Raw genomic sequence first — 20,826 nt, 5'->3', positions numbered from 1 at the left:
TATTTTTTTATTTTTAAATTTATTTATTTATTAAGGATTTCTGCCTCCTCCCCGCCACCGCCTCCCATTTCCCTCCCCCTCCCCCGATCAAGTCCCTCTCCCTCATGACTGATACTTTTTGATTGATTGATTTTTAAAGATTTGTTTTTATTTTACATGTATAGATTTTTGTCTGCATGCATGTATGTGCACCACGTGCATGCAGTGCCTGTGAAGGCCAGAAGAGGGTGTCGTATTCCCTGGGACTGGAGTTAAGATGGTTGTGTGCCAACATGTGGGCACTGGGAATGGAAGCTAGGACTTTTAGAAGGTTAGCCAGTGCTTTTATCTGCTGAGTCATCTCTTCAGCCCTGATTAGTTGATTTATTTGGGGGGTGAGGATGCTGGGATTGAACCTAGGGCCCTGTACACACTAGGCAAGTAGTCTACCATTGAGCTAGATCCCTAGACAAAATTGAAAAAGATCTATCATGAGTATAAACAGCAAACATCCTAACATAGGTGCCAGTTCTTTGAAGGTCTCTAAAAACCGTCACTGTTGGGACCACTTCATAGCCTGGTTACACTGCTGTGGTCCTCACAGTTCACATATGAGGTGGTTTGAATGAGAAATGCCCTGCCCTTCACCCAACCCCAGGTTCATGTGTTTGAGCACTTGGTCCCCAGTAGGTGGCACTGTTTTAGAAGGTTATGGAACCTTTAGGAGGTGGAGCCTTGCTGGAGGAAGTGCATCACTGTGGGCGGGCTTTGGCAGTTTATGGCCCCACCCCATTTCCAGTTCCCTCTCTCAGCTTCATGTCTGTGGTTGAAGATATGATCTGTCAGGCCCCTCTGCCTGCTGCCGCACTTGCTCCATCATTGTGGAATCTCTCACGTGTGACTAAACTCTTCCTTAAGGTGCTTCTCTTTAAAGGTGTGCACTCACAAATAAAAATCATCTAAGATAACATCTGTGTGAACCTTAAGTACTGTGTTGGAAACGCAGTGAGAGGGTGGTGTTGTTGCCTTCTGTGGAGAACTTACATTTGTTGGTCTCTATCACCTCCCAAAACATAAGTACTCAGAGGGCCCTAAATGAGTTGATTGGAAAAAGTTCTGGCTATACCATGTATCATGGCCAAGTTCAGGGGGAAGAATCGGGCCCGAAGTAGGCAGCCAACTGCTTGCTCAAGCCTCCATTCTGCTTGAGTACAAACCAAGAAAGACTGGTGTCCAAGAAGATGGAGTTGTTTGACCCTAGTGTCCCGATTTCAGCTATGGAGAGGGGAACAGGCTGAGCACCGCATGTGTGCACAAGTACCCCAGGCTTTCCACATGTCACTGTGACCCCTCTGTCACCCGGGGAATCAGGCACTGACACTCCTCCTGCAAACAGGGGAAGGAAGAGGCTGACTGATGTGGGAGTCCCCTCTGTATGCCGTGAATGTGTTTTATTACCATTGGTTAATAAAGAAGCTGCTTTGGTTTATGGCAGGGCAGAATATAGCAAGGCAGGAAATCCAAGCAGAGACAAAGAAGGAAAGAAGGTGGAGTCAGGCAGACACCATGTAGCTGCCCAAGAAGCAAGAGGTAACAAACCACGAGCCTTTTGGTAAAATATAAACTGATAGAAATGGCTTAATTTAAGATGTAAGAGTTAGTTAATAAGAATCCTGAGCTAATAGGTCAAAAGGTGTTGTAATTAATCCAGTTTTTGTGTGATTATTCGAGTCAGGGTGGCAGGGATATGCAAGCGCAGTCACTGTAACACCTGGCATTGCCCAGGACCACACACCTAGAGAGGTGGAATCAGGATTCAAATCATAATCAGTTTGCCTAAAATAACTATATCTTTATATCCACTCATATCATTTATATAGCTTTGTCTCCTGAATTTGGAAATGCTGAAGAGACCCGTTTTTAAATGGAGTTTATTGAGAAAGTCATAGCCCATGACTTTAGTGACAGAGACTTGTAAATTGTGCGAGTAGACATTCTGTGGCTGAGATCATCTACTGACGAACTGGGCTTTATCAATGAATAATGAGGCATCCCCAGATGCCCCAAGGCAGTAGACTAAGAGCCAATGTCTTTTCTGTTCAACTTATTGTAGAACACTCGTCTATGAAGTAAGGATAGAGAAAGGCCGCTAATCATCAGTGTGGAGGTGAGCAACATGGCCTTCAAAATACATGGTTCCCACAAAGGTACTCCTTTTTTGATACTCTGTTAAATCTTTAGTCACTTATTTCTTGGCAGAGTCATTCACTCATAAAACATTTACTAGGGATGAAGGGGTGGTTCCGTGGTTAAGAGCACTGGTTGCTCTTCCAGAGGACCTGGGTTCAGTTCCCAGTGTCTACATAGCAGTTCACAACCACCTGTAACTCCAGCTCCAGGGGATATGATGCCCTCCTCTGGCCTCTGAAGGCACCGAGCACATGCATGCAGTACGCAAGCGTGCATGCAGGTGAAATAGTCATACACAAAATAAAAATGAATAAATCTTTAAAAAAAACATTAACGATCTACTCTATGCACAGCATTAAAAACTGGGGATGTTGGGAGAGAGGGGAGGGCAGAGAGAAGATGAAGAAGACACAGGGACACAGGTGTTGTCTCTCTGTAGGTTCCTGGGGCTTTTGTGCCTGTGAAAATAGTGTATGCTATGGTTTGATCTGTGCACACATAAACAAAAGCTCCACAAAGCAGAGAACACTCTTAAAGCTATAACATTCTCTGTTCTACTCCACTGGATTACTTTAATTCAGTGAAGACAATACTTGACTCAAGAGGATAATAAGGTGGTTCTAATGAAGCATGCATGTGCCTGCATGTGAAGCTGAGAGTTCCAGGGCATTCAGTATTCACAGATGCATGGTGGCAGGCAAGAAATGGGCTTATACAGGTGCATGGCAGAAGTAAGGATAGGGCAAAATCAAGGGACAGAAAAATATGAAATGAAGGTTTAAAAAAGACGAGAGAGGCAAAGGTGTGCTTAGGCAGAAAGGATCGGAGAGGAGAGTCGGTGACATTGCTGTCACTTTCCTGTTCACTACCCTGCTCTGGGCACTCATGCTTGGACACACAGAGGTCTATTCCTACTTTCATCAGCATGGGAAACAAAGCAGGAATTCCACAGATCGTCAAAGCAGAAATGTGGACAAAGAGGACCACAGCTCTCCTGTGCAATATCTGGAAACATTGAGTGGAATACACGCATTTTTAAAATGCAGAAATGAGTTGACAAGACAGACCAAGGACAAGGAAGGAGATGGCATCATGGCTGCCCATGGGAGGGCTCTTTGTCTCATTACCCCAGAAGCATTTCGGCTGTCTACATGAAGATAAAGAGAGCTTTGGGTCTCCAGTGGGGGGATACTGGGAAAATAAGACCTTACAGAAACTCTGCTTTGCAATGAAGACACTCTGTCATTTGCAAACACTGTCAGGTACAATCACAAACACAGGCCTTTGAGAGCTGGTGTCACAGCACAGTCACTTATGGGAGGAGAGAAAACACATGCTTCAGATGACAGAGTGCATAAAAGAGACTTGTGAATGTAAGGGAGGAACAAAATACAGTAAAACCCCAGAAACCGTTAAATAGACACTAAAAGGGAAATAAACAGAACTTCTGGGGATTAAGAATATAATTGCTAAAAATAAAATTCTGCATAGGAAGCTTAAGTAACATATCAGACAAAGCCCAAGAGAACACGAATAAGTTGAAATATAGGTCTGAGGAAATTACTCAGAATGCATTAGAGATGAAGTGTGAGCAATGATAGAAGAACAGTAAAAAGATACATAATATAATATAATACATGGAGAAATATTGGCTAGGAAGTGATGATACACACCTTTAATCCCAGTACTTGGGAGCAGAGGGTAGTTTGAGGCCAGTCTGGTCTACAGAGTGAGTTCCTGGACAGCCAGGGCTACACAGGGAAACCTTGACTTGTGGGGGGACATCACATAATGTGTATTAGGATTGGGTAAAGAGGATAAAAGGCTAGACTCATATAAAGAGTGGTCAAGAATTCCCCAGACTTGATGAATGAATGAGTGATACAAGTCTGAATTCAAAAAGCAGAATCTCGAGCACAAAAATAAATTCACATACAAACACAGAGTAGTTAAAGTTCAGAGCTCTAAGGGCAAGGAGAATAAAAAATAAACAATCTACAAAGAAAAAAATCAAAAAGACGTTTTAACAGGAACCAGAGGCAAGTGAGTAAAATAGAGCTTCAAAGTTCACATCTAAAAGTCCAGAGGACAAAGGAGTCCACCCAGAATTCCATACCCAGCTGAACTATCACCCATGACTGAGTGGGGACGATGACACTGAGCTGAGTAAGAGTGAGTGCTTCCTCTGACTTTTGTGTTTTGAGATAAAAATATAAAAATGACATAGATGACCTCACTTAGCTTGCTTAGGACACAAGAAAGACAAAACAAGGATAACAGTAAATGAGAATGAAGGTGATTAAATGTCCCCACGAAGTATTAAAAAATAGAATAAAATTATTGACTTTTTTATAAATATTAATGACTCTGAGTTGAGCATCTTTTGGGTACAAATAGAAACATTGCTGAGCAAGTGAGAGATGCTTATACAGATATCAATGAAGAAGAAAACAAATTTGATTTCTGTGGGACATTTTTTTCTGCCATCTTGCTTCCTCCACTTAGCATAGCTCTTTGGGTACTGAAAAGTCATATATGAACTTTCATGTGCCATGGCAAAGGCTTTATTGCCCACCATCTATTGAACTGTTATGGTGATAGCAGCTCGCTCTCTCGCGAGTCATCAGAATTTGCTTTCTTCCTGCTCTTTGTCCTGCAAGTTTTTCTCCTCTCCCTAAGTCTTTAGATAGACTTCTATGCCCTGCCTTTCGTCCATTAGTCTGTATTTGAAATAGAAGTGACACCATATTGTTTAAAGTATTAGATACAGCTGGGCGTGATGGTGCAAGCCCATAATCCCAGCACTTGAGGGGAGATGGAGGCATGAGTTCAAGACAGGCTTGCCACAAACCCAGTCTGAGACCTTGTCTCAAAATGACAATAAAACCCCAAAGACTGTAAAAGAGCAAACACACAAAACAAAGCACAAAACAAAACCCATGTTAACTGGTAACTAATCTTCCTTCAGATTTACAGAACTAATTTATCTCGTGATCTTCAAATGTGCCGAGGGCTTAGCTTAGTCTGTAGCTCTATGTATCAGCAGGCATGGATGCTCCTGTGAGGTTTAGCCTGAAGAAAAAGAATACTTCTATTTGGAAAAAAATAGGAAATAGCTCCCAGGAGATCAAGTATCTACGCACAGCATAGAGTAAAAACAAAATGTGTGCTCTAGAAGACCCTGCCCAGCATGTAGACACGTTACCCATAGTGCTTTGCTTTCCCCAGTCACCAGCTCTTGACTCTTCTGAGTTCTTCCAGACATAGTTTTGAGGATGCTAACTCCTTTGTCACCTCAAGATGCTTGTTTTTGAGCAAACATGAGTCCTTCCCCTAGCTCTCTTCTGGGCTTAATGGAAGCTTGGGCAGGGTTATCATAAAAGTATGTAGTTTTGAGAGTCTTATCTTCAATGATAAGACCCCCAAATAGAGGTTCACAGTGCCCCAAAAATAAATATCTCTATCTATCTATCTATCTATCTATCTATCTATCTATCTATCTATCTATCTATCTATCAATCATCTATCTAATGAGCTTTCTATCTATATCTAAAACATGCAAATATTTTCGGCTATGTAGAAATCAGGCTGGACAAGTCATGGAGAGTGAGCCAGTAAACAGCAATCCTTCATGGCCTCTGCATCAGTTCCTGTCTCCAGGTTCCTGCCTTTAACTCCTGCTATGACTTCTGTTGCTGCTGGACTGTGAGCTTTCAGATGAAATAAATCCTTGCCTTCCCAAGTTGCTTTCGGTCACGGCGCCTGTCACAGCAACAGGAAACCAAACCAAGACACCAGTGTTTGCTTGTCATGTATGTGTATCCTCCCGAGTTCTTTAAACTCACCTTTGGGTGACTATAACACCCCTACAGTGTAAAATACTCATGGGTACTTGGTATGATTCGGTATTGTCTAGGGACCTGCTATCTGTTCACTGTATGTAGTTACAGCTTCCTGGTTTTTTGTTTTTTGTTTTTTTTGATCTGTGCTCGATTGGGTGAACAGACCTGGGACCTATGGATCTAAAGAGTACCAGTCATGTCCAGAGCAGAGAAAAATTTAAAAGAGGTCCTCTAATGGTTCATGCTCACCAGAGGCTCCGCCATGATGATCCGAATCTTGCGCTCTGCCTGAGAGGTGAAGTTGACAAACAAGCTCTTGAGGACGTACTCTCCTGGCTTGCTGTCTGGGTCCACGTTGATGGGCAACATGGTCGGGGGTCCTTTTTCCCTGTGTGTCCCGGAAGCAGGTGAAACTGGAGGCTTGATGTAACCGTTGCCGACCGGAGAAGCTGAAAAAACAGGTTGACTTTTACTGGATGAAAAGAAAGTCATAAATATTCATATGGTGTATGTTAATAAACCATAAATGTAAGACTATGAATCATAAAAAGGTCAGGCTTCAAAGCATAGCCTGGCCTTACTCTCTAGAATTGGTGCTGGAATTTAAGTACTCTGGTTATATATGTTTTTTTATTACAATCAAATACATCATCTCAAAAGTCCTGTTAACCACATGGACATAGCTGATAAATTCTACAACATTTAGGATGTTTGGGGCTTCTTTCTGAATGACCTAAGCAAGTGGTTTAAAGAGAATTGAAAAAGTGATTTCTTCTCTAGGTTTTTTTAATGGTAAACTCCCTGTCTTCTACATTTCATAGTCAAAGAAATTCTTGGGTCATTGCTTCCACAAGTTTCTATGAACCAATTAGCAAACACTCAGCTGGCTGCTGCTCTCCAAAGGGATGCATGTCTACAAAGAAAAGGTTTTAGAAGCTCACGCCTGCAATCCTAGTGCTTGGGAGGCTGAGGTGGGAGGGTTTCTGGGAGTTCAAGGACAGCTTGGTCTACAGCAAGCGCTTGTCTCATGAAAGGGGAAGGAGCTCCCACGTGCCTTTCTGCATACATCTCTCAAGCCTCATCCGAGAAACTTCTACTTGCAGAAGATGATGATTAGCACGGAGACCCAAAACTGAGCCCCGAGCCCCGCCCCACCCCCAAGACTGAAGGATCATGGCAGAAGAGAAGGCAGAAGGGGTGTAGGAGCCAGAGGCGGTGGTGACGACAAGGAAACAGTGTCTTCAGGACGCAGCTGGGCAGTAGTAGCACATGTAATACACATGGCTTGTAACAGCATGCATGAGTAGTGTGCAAGCCCAAACCAAACCAAACCCCTGTGCCGAGAGGGAGCTGCTAAGGGTCCATTGTCTTTAAGAGTACGGTTCACCGTGCTCCAGTGAAGACCATCTATCCGAGAAGATTTGGGGCAGCACAAACTGGTCTTGAGGGTTTTTTTGCTTTGGGGGGATATGGAGTTGGGTGGACAGGGAAGTGGGGTATGGGAAGAGTTAGAGGAGGAAATATGATCTAAATATACGGTAAGAAACTTGGAGTTCTCAAAGTTCTATTATCCAAGGGGGAGAGAGGTTCTACCAATGACGCCCAAGGTGTAAACTGAGTTTTTCATTCTCACCACCACTTGACCAAATTGCAACTCCTGTTTTGAGTTCTACAAGATGTGCAGAATGCTATTTGCACTTATCCCAAAGCAGGGGCAGTCATCAGGGCTCCTGGGAGGGGGTGGGGGGCTGGGAGGGTGGTCAGTGATCTTCATTCAGAACACAACTTAATGGAAAAGAGTTTTAACCAGATAGTTGCTGAAAATTATTTTAGTTATAAATGCAAATGTCCCCTCCCCCCAAGACAGGGTTTCTCTGTGTAGCCCAGCTGTCCTGAAACTCGCTCTGTAGCCCAGGTTGGCCTCGAACTCAGAGATCCTCCTGCTTTGCTTCCTGAGTGCGGGGATTAAGTGCCACATCGGCTTAGCAAACAAAGTTTCTAATTCTCCCCCCCCTTCCCCGCAATTTCTTTTGTTCGTTTTACTTTGCTTTCCTTTTTTTTTTTGAAAGAGTCTCACTCTATAGTCCAGACTGACCTCAAACTCAAGGCAATCCTCCTGCCTCAGACTCTCAAATGCTAAGATTACATCTATCTGTAATCATGATTGCCTAGGAGATCTGTGAGTTTCTAAGAGAGGGGGAAAATTTCTTGCATCTGCCTACTGATCAGGTGTCAACGTCCCCATGAAAAGCATCAAGAGAGGTGAAATAGAGATATTAGGAATGAAGGAGGTGAGGCAGAGGTGGAACATGGCCTTTAAAGGGTACAAATAGTTTTGGGTGTAGGCATTAGGGAAAGGAGAAATCTCAGCTCGCCAAGGATGCTCATTCTACAGATGACCATTCCAAGGCAGCTGACAGAGGTCAGTATTGTTCACGCCTGCCTGGTCTCTGATGCTCTTGGCAAATGGGCGCCTTGTGGAAGTAGGGCACTGCCCAACTGCAGCTCAGAGGGACATCCTATCTGCACTATCTTCCTACTGTATCAAGGTCACCATGCTTCAGAGACCAGAGACCTGAACGTCAATCAAAAACCTTCATTTGGAAACAACGCTGTATTCTCTCTGGTGTCCCACAGGGCTGAATGCATTTAGAGAAGCCAGCAGTAACTGAGTTGATGTAAAAGACAATCACAAGATCCTGGGACCAAACGCATAATAATAGGGAGGGGACGATCAGGACAGTGACACTGGCATACCTCTGGCCAAGTCACAGATGACCTGGGCACCAGAACACCTCTCACAGTCCTTCTGCTTACAAGTCTGATGTACCCATTTACGGTTGTTTTTAAAAGGGTATCCACCTGTGCATCTAATCTGATGTCTATGAAGTACAGACTCCACTGCATGATCAAGCCAACCACCCCAGAGTCAACACACAGAGAGAATGCAAGGAGAGCCCCCTCTTGGGCTGTGTGAGTTCACACACCTCGTCTTGAGAGGTGGGGGCACGGGAAAGGTCATACACAGGTGAGGAACCTTGAGCCAAATTCATTCCAATGTTTCAGAAAGCCCTCTTTATGCTAACATCATGAATTTCCAACAAGCACTAGCCTCTGTTGATACTATTTTCTGGACGAAGCTTGACAGGGCAGTTTTTAGTTAAAATGCTCCCGTGGGTGACTGTGTATTTGAGAATCAGGAAATTAGCACACCCTGGTCATCAAAACTGATGCCGACTCCCAGTATAAGCCTGGTGGTACAGGAGTGTAATCCCAACCCTTAGGAAGTAGAAGGATGAAGAACAGACATTTGAGGCTAACCTGCAGAATACCCCATTTCAAACAACAAACAAACAAACCAAACCAAAAATACCCCCAATAATAACAACATAAAGACCACCTCTATTTAATCATTACCATAGATAAAATCATTAGACTCTCCCATTTGGTTGCTCTTCATCTCTATATTACTAATTTCATTTGTCCAAAAAGGAAGAGGAAAAGTGACAAAAAAAAAATGATGTTGACTTTCTAAGTTTACTACAGTCTTCTCTCATCTCCTCTCTCTTTGACTTTTTGAGATGCCATCTCTAGCCAGGGTAGCCACAAGTCCTTCATATAGCTGAACTCCTAACCGTCCTGCCTACATCACCAACATTGCCAGGACCAATGTAAACACCCCTTACAATCAGAAACTCAGCTACTGTCTTACAATGATGCCGGGGAGAAGGTAAAGGCAGCCTTGGTGATCCCCGTGAGACCCCCGAAGCCGAGAGCACCCTGGCATGGCAGGAAAACAGCTGTGTCCTCAGTTGAACTTTTCCTTACGTGAAGTCTGCTTCTCATTTGAGACAGCCTCCCCTCAGCCCTGGCTCACTCACTTTCCGCCAGTGTGTACTCAGCGGGCACCTAGGTTCCCGCTCTAGAGACTGGAAACATGTTGGCAAGGAGGGCTGATGGGTCTTCCTTGTTGTACCTCCTATTCTGGGGCAAAACATTTTCGTGCACACACAGAGAGACACATACAGGCACACAGGCCCAGACACACAGTGTCAGATGGTGAGTTCGAAGCGCAAAGGGTACTGAAGCTAAGCCCCGGCTGCCAGAAGCTTCTTCCCGGGTTTGGCGAGAGACAGTCTGAGACAGGTGGCCGGCACTCAGACCTGTTGGACAAGGATGGAAGCCATGCATGTTTGTGTGTGTGTCTAAGAAAGTCCAGACACTCTTAGCCACCGGGACGCTCTTCCAGTCCATCCCTTTGGTCTGCCCCCTATCTGGGCATCTGTTTGGGTGGATACTGGGTCTCTAGCAGTCAGTGGCAGGCAGGAGTCACGTTTATGGTCCTCAGTTCATGAAGCACACACCTATGAAGAGAGCTATTATCCTGGTTTGCCCTCCAGCGCAGGCAGAGCACACAGCCATCTTTTTGGAGAACCGGGTGCTATTTGTAAATGCTCCCCTTCCAGAAGAAATACTGAGGGTCTGAAATAAAATTCCTGTCCTCTCCCCTACCCCAGACCCCGTATCCCCAACATGATAGGTAGCAATCGACCCTCTGAAGTAGGTCCACTTCTTAGAAAAGGTGGGCTAATTAAGCCAACTACTTTCTAGAGACCAGTGGCCTTATTTCTCAACTAAGCAGTCAATAAGTTAGGACTTTGGAAGGAAAGTCTTCCTTCTGTTGGTTCTCAGTACTTCGTTCAACTTCATGTGCCAGGGATAAACTGTTGTAACAAGTCGGCATCGTTCTTTAGAAATAGACAATTCTCAATCCCAGGTCCCTCTGTTCCCTGAGATTCACTTTGTTTACCAGTGCAGGAGCATTACATAACATATAAGGATGCTGCAGCTGCCATGAGAACTTGCCATACCAAATAAGAGCGGTAATAAATTGTCTACTAATGTATTTACAATGCTGCTTAGGACACGGAAAGTTGAAAGGTACTGCGGCTTCTCAGAACGGCCAGAAACTCTGGGAGTCAGAGAAAGTAAACGGGTGAGAAGGAAAAAATACCCTTCTATACACAACAGCGAAGAGTTGTGTTTAGAGTAGCTCTCACCACCTGCGGTGGTGGCACACATCTTTAATCCCAGCACTTAGGAGGCAGAGGCAAGCTGAGCTCTGTGAGTTTGAAGCCAACTTTTGCTTTTCTGTTTTGAAGAAAAAAAAAAAGCCAACCAACCAAACAAAGAACAATTCTGAAGAATAATACTAAGAAAAAGACAGTGTTGGGAACAAGAAAATCAATTTGTTGAGCATCAGCAAAAGGTCGCTGTACAAATATCAGGATATTGGGGGTTGGCTAGCAAGATGGCTTAGAGACCGAGAACACAGTGGTCCCAGCTTTGATTCCCAACACTTACAGAATGAATACATTCCTCTACTCTCTGAGTTTTCCGGCCATTTTCAAATGTTTAAGGATCCACAAACATCCCTTGAATAACAGGAATTCGTCCTTCTTCTTCTTCTTCTTCTTCTTCTTCTTCTTCTTCTTCTTCTTCTTCTTCTTCTTCTTCTTCTTCTTCTTCTTCTTCTTCTTTTGGTTTTTCAATATAGGGTTTATTTGTGTAGCCCTGGCTGTCCTGGAACGTACTCTGTAGACCAGGCTAGCCTCGATCTCAGAGATCTGCATGCCTCTGCCTTCCAAAGCTTCCCACATCACTTAGCCTTTTATTTTATTTTCTTAGAGATTTAAAACAATTTTTATTTTAGTGTGGTATAATTAAATGTAATTATATTATATTTAATATAACCTTTTTCTTTCTTCTCTTTTCAAAACAATTTTAAATTTATTTTTATGTATGGATGTGCATGTGTGTGTGTGTTTGCAGGTACATCGGGAGGCCGGAAGAGGGTGTTGGATTCCCTAGAACTGGTGTTATAGACAGTTGTGAGTCACCATGTAGGGGCTGGGAACTTAAGCTAGGTCCTCTGTGAAAGCAGCCAATGCTCTTATCTTCTGAGCCATCTTTCCAGACCACAGTTTCTTTATCTAGTCGCAGTCTCTACCATTCTATTCACGATTAACAGTCATGGTTCTCACCCTGTCTTTTAAAGTCAGCCGGTATCATCAGGCCAAACCCTAAAGTTCCAGATAGTCTGTTGTGTTGCCAGCTATGGCCATTGCTTGCAGAAGTTAAGGTCCGAAGTGGGGTGTGGTGCTGCATGCTGATACCTCCAGTGCTTGGGAGACCCAGGCGAGAGGATCACAGGCTTGCTACTACTTCTCTATACACACGTGCGTGCACACATATGCATACACACAATACACATGTATGTGCACACACACGCATACACACATATGTGCGCACGTGCACACATGTATGCACACACATGTTCACACATACACACACATACATACACACACACACATCCCTAACACAGACAGAGGTATTAACAGCTAGATTTTGATAATAACTGTACACAACCACCTGCTGATCATCGAATTACCATATATCTCCAGTCCCCAAGGGGCAGTGTGTGGGGGAACCATGTTGACACTCCAGAGGACCTTGAACTCATCACACTCACAGACTATGCTTAGCCACACCCACAGACACCAGAGCCAGTCATTGGAGGACAAATAAGAGGTGGCCCTGGTAAGACCCCAACCCCCAGACCAGCTGAATCCTGAAAAGCCTCAGTAATGCTTGCTGCTTATGCTGGAGGCGGATAAAGCGAATCTGCTTATGTGGATTCTGTTCCTGAATGAGCAGGGGTTGGACTTCAGCAGATAATACAATTAAAAACTGAGGGCTTCAGAGAATGAGGTTTCTTACCGACCTACACAGTCAGGCAAGGCCTATACAGCCTCATACGTCTGCAGACCTGGAGACCCTTCTGCCAGGCTTGTATAACCGTCTGAAATACAGCACGCTGAGAACTGGGCACTGAGGACCCGGGGAGCATCCAATACCTGACTAATGACATACCTCCGAAATGTGACTACTGACCGTAGGCTCCCTAGATACACTGATGACACACGCTGCTCCGCTTCCTTCCATCTGCCGCCTTACAAAACCATTTCTGTCTCCGGTGACTCCGAGAGCAGGGGAGAGAGAGAAGCAGTTCAGCCAAAGAAAGTCTGTGTCAAGTCAGGGCCCCGTCCTCTTTTCTCTGTCCTCTGGTATCTTATCTTAGAAAAAATGACCGCCGCAGCCCAGTGGGTTCTCGTTCTAACTGCCTGTCATCCGCTAAGATGTAATTACACAGACTTCCCCCTGATTTTCAAAGTAGGCACTGTCACCAGAGCCTGAAAGAATGTCTGCCAAGACCTGCCAGCAAAGGAAGATGAGGTTACAGTGACATTTCAAGGTCCCTTCCAGCTCTAAGGAGATCAAATAACCAACAAGAGGCGGATAATCCTGATTTTCAACTTTCTCTCCACGACAGCTGACAAAAGGCTCGTTCACGGGTCCTCTCCTCATTCGCTCCCTTTGCCCCACCCCAGGGTCTCATAGCCTTGGCTAGTCTCAGAGCCCAGGCTGGCCTTGAACTCCTGATTCTCTCGCCTCCACTTCAAGTGCTAGGGCTGCAGGTGCACGTCACGACACTTGGCTTTTACCTGCGATTCTTCAGGAGGCTGGACAAGATTGTGCTGGAGAGGTAGGGACTGGGGAGGTGGCTCAGTCATAAGAGCATCGACTGCTCTGGCTGAGGACCTGGGTTCGATTCCCAGTACCCACATGGCAGCTCACAATCACCTGTAACTCCAGTTCCTAGGGGTCCAATGACCCCATCTGGTCTCCATGGACACTGCAAGCATATGGTGCACAGACCCACATGCAGGCAAAGCACTCCCCCATGTGTGTGTGTGTGTTAGCATACGTGTGTGTGTGTTAGCATACTGTGTGTGTTAGCATACGTGTGTGTGTTAGCATATGTGTGTGTGTGTTAGCATATGTGTGTGTTTTAAAAGGGTTACTTTTTTAAAACTTCCATCATCAAGCCTTGGTAATTAACCCTTACCTTCTCATGAAGTAACATGAGCTAATGAAGATCTATACCTTATTCTCTCTATAGACAAAAGCTTTGCAAACATCCCAGCCTTCCCAGGTACACCTTCATTCCTATTCTGCTTCCAGCCACCTTTCAGTAAAGACGAGAAACTCCTCATGGTGTGGACAGCCACAGCAGGAAGCCTGGTATTCCTGGCTGTAACCTCAAGACTCATTTTTAATATTTAACACTTAAAACACACACACACACACACACACACACACACACACATCATGGGTTGAGTGTCTGTGGTCCACACACCCTGTGCTGTCTCTGCCCTGGGCTACCAGGAGGCAGACAGTATGGAATAGTGGGTGCCTGGCCCAGGTCGGAGGGGATGGGCAAGGTTCTGATACATTTGCATGGAGAATGACTCCTTAGGCAGAGGGGGGAACAGCCTTAAAGCATGTGCGGAATCTGCTGAGCATCTTCTGTCCCTGAATCTCCATATCCTCTTCCCACAGAGCATCCCTGTATATGCTTGGGCTTTGTTGTCAATCAGTGGCTGGAGCATCCTTAAGAACAGGGATGGCTTGTCTTTATCATAAGCACTGAGCGAGGTACCTGGCAGCATCAGCTGAAAAATCACAGTTCTTTTGTATTTGTTGATTTGACTTCATCCTATCCCACAATATGGAATTTGTGTGGACGAGATCAACAGAGTGTATGGACTAATTTAAACCTTTAACTTGTAGAAAACGGAGGTATTTTTCCCATTAGAATTAGATCTTGAGTGGCAAGCCAGTGAATGTGGACTTGATTTAGAGGGCAAACAGGAACCAATAGATCCCAGGGCAAATGGTGCTGCATAGGGCCAAGTAAAAATAAAAATAAATAAATAAACAAGCAAACAAAGAAAAAGAAAAAGAAAGAAAGAAAGAAAGAAAGAAAGAAAGAAAGAAAGAAAGAAAGAAAGAACGAACAATTTGGAGCAACAACACACATGAAAAGACGATGCTACAGTGGGGAAAAAATAATAAAGGTAGGAACGAGGTGCTACCTGCCGGAATCTATATCTTATATCAATGGATTTAAATCCTGCCATGTTGCCTTTGCTTCAGAAAGAGAATATACAAGCTATTCTTCTGGCACAATGGCACAGTGATCGAGGTGCTAAAGAAGTGTGTTTAAATGACTGCCTCACAGCCCTTTCTTAACCCTCACTGCCTCGGCAGGATATCCGTCAGAATTCTTGAAAACTGTTGGCTATGTATCCCAGAAAGGATGGTGTGGTCTTCAGTCTCTGAGTCACAGGACAGGGAGGATGACATTATAGGAGAGAGGGAACTATGGATCTTATCCTGCCTCTGCTTTCATCAAGGACAGAGAAGCATTATAGAGAACAGCCATCCACCAGGATGCGGGCCTGTGTCTGGAGACGTCAACAAAGAAGTGGAGATCCTACAGACTTAGCTCATTCTATGTGTGCACCAGTCTCTCGGAGTTAACAAATCACGAAACTCAGGAGGCTCACGGGACACTCACGGTTATGTAACAACCAAGTGGATGTGGATTTTGTCTAAATCTTGGTTCAACCAAACTAAGTGTTCAAAACACACTTTGATGATGCGAAAACATGGACTGTAGAACGTGTGTTGAGGGTAATCTTGTCCGATATAATCACAGCATTATGGGCAGCTCTGTTTTCTAGGATGGACACTTACTATAGGGCTTTAGAGAAATGATGCTTACATTCGATTCGAAATACCTCAGTAAAGAAAACCAAAGCCCTAAGTAAACCTACGTGACTAAATCGTTTCTTTGTGTGTTTGAGACAGATGATTGCTATGTAGCTCAGGGGACTGTGGAACTCTCTGTGTAGCCTAGGCTATCTCGGAACTGACTGTAGTTCAGGCTCATGCTAAATTTATAATCCCCCCGCCTCACTAAGCCTGCTAAATGCTGATATTACATGTACACACCTTATGTCCCGCTCCTGTGGTTTCCCTTTGTTTATTCTGTTTCAGTTTGTTTTACTTGTAAACTGTCTTATTATGTTTAAACAAATCTAAAAGGAGAGATAATTGTATAATATGCCATATGACTTATTTTTTAAAAAGTGTCTGATGTTTTATAATAGCAATAACTGAGGGGTTCTACATGAGAACTTTAGTCTGAACAAACTGCTAAGTAAAAAACTGGACCCTGGAATCTTGATCAGTGTACACAGGCTCACTAAAGCTCCTCTGCCACGCTGTATGACCCATGCTGCACTGAGCAGTACAGCCTCAGAGCGGTCACACAGACATGACACACACTCAGGGATTCTTTGCCACACTCATGGTCCAATTTGATTTCCTTACAGAAGTTTTTTTTTTTTTTTGTATATGAATACTAGCAAGGTGATTAACAAATTCATTCAATGGCAGGTTGTCATGAAGGCCCCGGTGTGCACAAGGCACTCCGAGAAGCTCTGCAGAGCTAACAAAGGTAGATTTTAAAAGACAGGTTCAAAGATGTAAACGTTTCTACACGTTTACAAAGATGTTTGCTACAGGACCACACAGTAAGGCTGAACCACCAATGCAAGAGCACATGAATTCAGGAGGTCATTCATCCACTCAAGTGTTCATTTAGTCAGTCAACCAACGTTTGTTTCCTGAGGGCCACTAGGCTCCACATCGTGCCCTATCCACTGGGGAGCAAGCCAGGCATGGCCCTTGCTCTCACATCATCCACAGGCATCCCACATAAGGACACAGAGATATACGGCTACACAAAGCCAAGTGACTGAGACAAGGGGGACATGCCTCTGGCACTGGGGTTGCTATAGCTGGCTTCCCTGAGCTAGTGATGCAGATACTGAGAACCAGGAATAACTGGTGATAGACACCATGAGGGGGCTTCTGGGTGAGAAGAGGGGGGCCTGGAGGCTACAGGAATTACCCAGTGGGGGAAGGAGAAGCCTGGCTTCTCCAAGCTCTCGTCTAGTTTCACAAGGGGCCATTCTCTACAGCCACCTTGACGCTCCCTCCTGCTACCTCTGCATCACCCTTCCCGCTGCCTCCTGATGCACGAAATATATATATTTTTTTCTGTCTTCCTAACTATGCATCAGTGCCATAGGGGTGAGGAATTCATTCTATTCCCTTTGTAGTCCCACTAGATGGATATTCGGTGCGCTAACTGCTAAGGAAGCACGAAGAAGTACAAGGTCATGAATTATCTCCAGCTTGGACAGCCTCCATTCAACCCTGCAAGGTTCCCTTCAAGACCATTAGGGGAGCTATTTCTGCAGCCACACGATATTTTTCCATAGCAAACACCACCATTCCCGGGAGGAGAATGTTGCATGCATACAACACACAGCTTGTAATTGTAACCGAGAATACAATTTGTGCTGTATTAGGGATATTAGGGATGTCTGAGAATACAATTGTGCTGTATTAGGGATGTCTGACCTATTGGCTCTTTAAAGTCACGTTTGTCAGAGTGCAGAAGATTACAAGATACAGCGCCACTGTCATGTATAGATCATTTTAAATTTGATGAAACACAATAGAGAATATAAGAGAGTGCTAGGTAGCGTTATGCATGCTTTCAGTCTCTGGCTGGGGCACACAGGTGTTCTGGGTCTGCGTGGAATGTGTTTCTTGCTGTGGGGGATGGTCTAAAAGACTCCAGCTACTGAGAGATCAGAGCCATTTACAGACAGTTATCTGAGGTCTACCAGGATGACAAAAGACAGAAGGTATTTTTGGAAATATCTACTGGACACATAAATCTAGCTTCAAGGACAAGAGAAGAATAATTGGTGGTATATTATACAGACAATATATCAGCAGCTGCTGCTCTTTGACAAACAAAAGGCTGCAGCTGAAAGTCATGGTAGTGGCTGTATTAATATAATATGTGCTATTGAAGTATATACCTGCACACAGGTACAACACACAACATGCATGGGCAGTTTATATTATGTAAGTACACCTATGCAAGCAATAGTATGTACATGCAAGTGTCTAGGAGAAATGTGCACGTACATTACACTATGCATATAACAAAAACTACATTCCAAACGTAGATAGCTTGTGATGGGTTTCCAGTGCATTTGATGTAGTGGCAGCTCAACAAACTGGACTGCGGAGATGCCTAAGGGTTAGAGCATTGGCTGTTCTTGCAGAAAACTAAGGTTTGGTTCCAGGCACCCACATGGCAGCTCACAACTGTCTGTAATTCCAGTTCCAGGGGATTCTTTGCCCCTCATTATGGGCTGGTTAGTGTTTTATTTTTATCAACATTGAAATATTTAAAACAAATTTGATTCAGGTGACCTTTTTTTCCTCTTTGGGTGCTGAACACATGTGGTATACATTTATACATGTAGGCAAAACATTCATATACATAAAATAAAAATAAACAAATCCTTTAAAATATTTTAGGCTCCATTATTTTTTTTAATGTGCCTGATTATAAGATTCAATGTAGCCTACTAGACATATATAATATAAGATGGTGCTAAATCTATCAAGCCACTGAATTGAATTTGTTGACACTGAGCCCTTCTAAAAGTAGATTTTATATATTATAATCAAGAAAGACAGCTGAGCTGGGCCTGGTGACACACACACATATAAAATCAACAATACAAAGGCTGAGGGAGGAAGCTAGAGAGTTGGAGACCAAAATGGACTACATAGTGAGATTCTGCCCTAAAACAAAACAAAATGTTGAGCATGTTTGGAATCTTAGAACTGGGGACATTGAGGCAGGAGGATTGCTATGAGTTTGAGGTCAGTCTGGGCTACACAGTATTAGGCTAGCATGGGCTATAGCGTGAAACCTTAATCTCAAAAAACCAGAACTAAAAACAAAACCAAACAAAAAACAAGAAAGCAGAAAAAGAGAGAGAGAAAGAAAGAAAGAAAGAAAGAAAGAAAGAAAGGAGCAAGGGAGGGAGAGAGGGGGGAAAGAAGAGGAGAGAGAGAGAGAGAGAGAGAGAGAGAGAGAGAGAGAGAGAGAGAGAGAGAGAAGCAAGGCAAGGAAGGGGTGGATGAGCAAAGAAGGGAGAAGCCAGGGAGACTGTGGGGAAAACTACACAGCTAAAACTAGAGGGTCCACAGCATCTCTCCACCAACCGAGGAAACCACAAGCACTTCCCACGAGCCTTGTCATGAAGCAGTGTTTTTGTGTTTTTATTAAATACCCGAAACTGTAGGGGTTCTCCCTTAACCTATGTGCTTTTCACACATTGACAAAACTCAGAGGGAAAACTTCCCGAACCTGGACTATGTAGACCACAAGATGAAGAGGTCAAATAACGACAAAGGGGGACTTTATTCCAAGATATGGGAAAGCTATCGTATCCAGGTATCAAACAGCGCCATCATAGATGGGACTGCAGAATAATTATCAAGTCATTCCGTCTCCCAAATCTTTGACAAATGATCTTTAATAAACAAACCACTCCCCCTCTGTTAGTGCCGTGTGCTAAGATTTCCCATGTATAAATTGGTATTTCCTATCATCATGAGAAAGTCAGACAACATCCACTAAGCATGTAATTAACTCTGCCACGCAACTTTTGTCTCAGTAATCTTCTGGAGCCGTTATGTGGTATTTAAAAGTACAGTCTAGGGAGCCTAGAAGATGGCTCATCAACTCAAAGTGCCTGACGCTAAGCCTCATGAGCCAAGTTCAATATTTGGAATCCACATGGTAGAAAGAAAGAATTAGCCCAAGTATTACCCCGTGACTTCTACACCCTGAGAAGCTTACGTGCATGTGTGCACATACACATACACACAAAACAAAACAAAATAATAAATGTACTTTTTAAAGAAAAGCTACTGGGGTTGGAGGGATGGCTCAGTGGTTAAAAACACTGGCTGTTCTTTCGAGGACCCAGGTTCGGTTCCCAGCACACATGGTGGCTCACACCCATTTATCTGTAACCCCAGGGATCTGATGTCCTCTTCTGACCTCCTCTGGCACCAAGCATGCGTGTGGCACACACACATGCAGGCCAAACATTCATACACATAAAATAAAAATAAATAGATTTCCCTTTAAATCCAAGATCGGGAGAACAAGCCTGATCAATGAAAGGCAGCGGCATGCGGTCTAGACCCATTCAGTGCTGACCAGCACAAACTTGATTTTAAATTCAGCAACAAAGAAAGAGAAGCATTGTCTTAAGTGTCAGAGAAGCTAAGTCAGGAGCACAGAAAAAACACTAAATTTAGGACCCTTTCTGTATGTAGAGCAAAACTAGGGGATTTACACAAATATTTAGAATATAGCAAGATAAAACCCCACTTCTGAAATAATCAAATTCTGTAGCATCGACAATTTTCCAAATCCTTACAAGTTGCTTCTCTGACTCAGCCATTTTCCAGCACAGACACCAGAACCTTTGGTGAAGTTCGTGTGCATAGAAACACTCCATCACATCCATGAAGTTAGATGAAAGTAGAGCTCCAACCCCTGAGATGTTACAGTCCCAAGCAGAAGGCCTACCGGGCCTTGTTCCCGTCCAGACATTCGCATTACAAGTCAGACCCTGTGCCTAGAGGAACAGGCTGCCCTCCCCGCTCCCCTGACACAAAGAGGACATTCCTCCATCTCTCAGTCTGAAAACTGCTTACCAGTCCACGAGACAACCCCTTCAAACCTACCCAGGCCTTTGATGAGGCTGATCACACAGGATCTTCTCCAACAAGCCGTTGTAATCTCCATGGGCCTGAAGGGGAACCCACACAGTCCAGACACCGGCACCGCAGTCTAGGTTTCAAAGGCAAAAAGCCTAAGGATGGCTTCCATGGTCCCACCGCTACCAGCTAGCATAAGGTCCAAGGTGTATTTTTAGTCAGGTGAGAA

The 20,826-nt window shown here is 44.1% G+C and overlaps 1 protein-coding gene across 8 annotated transcripts in view; it reads right to left on the bottom strand.

Moving 5' to 3' along the window:
- The window catches only part of Fry (FRY microtubule binding protein), a 382,290-nt gene that overhangs the window by 179,528 nt on the left and 181,936 nt on the right, over positions 1–20,826 (bottom strand). For all 8 annotated transcript variants that reach the window (XM_026785214.1, XM_026785202.1, XM_026785180.1 and 5 more), the window contains one exon: positions 6,261–6,460. In XM_026785214.1, coding sequence (XP_026641015.1) covers positions 6,261–6,380 — 120 coding nt within the window. In that variant the 5' untranslated portion in view covers positions 6,381–6,460. The remainder of the gene's footprint in view (positions 1–6,260; positions 6,461–20,826) is intronic.

The sequence above is a fragment of the Microtus ochrogaster genome, chromosome 2 (genome assembly GCF_000317375.1).
Source record: "Microtus ochrogaster isolate Prairie Vole_2 chromosome 2, MicOch1.0, whole genome shotgun sequence".
Lineage (NCBI taxonomy): Eukaryota > Metazoa > Chordata > Mammalia > Rodentia > Cricetidae > Microtus > Microtus ochrogaster.
This window is presented reverse-complemented; position numbering and strand designations above follow the sequence as displayed.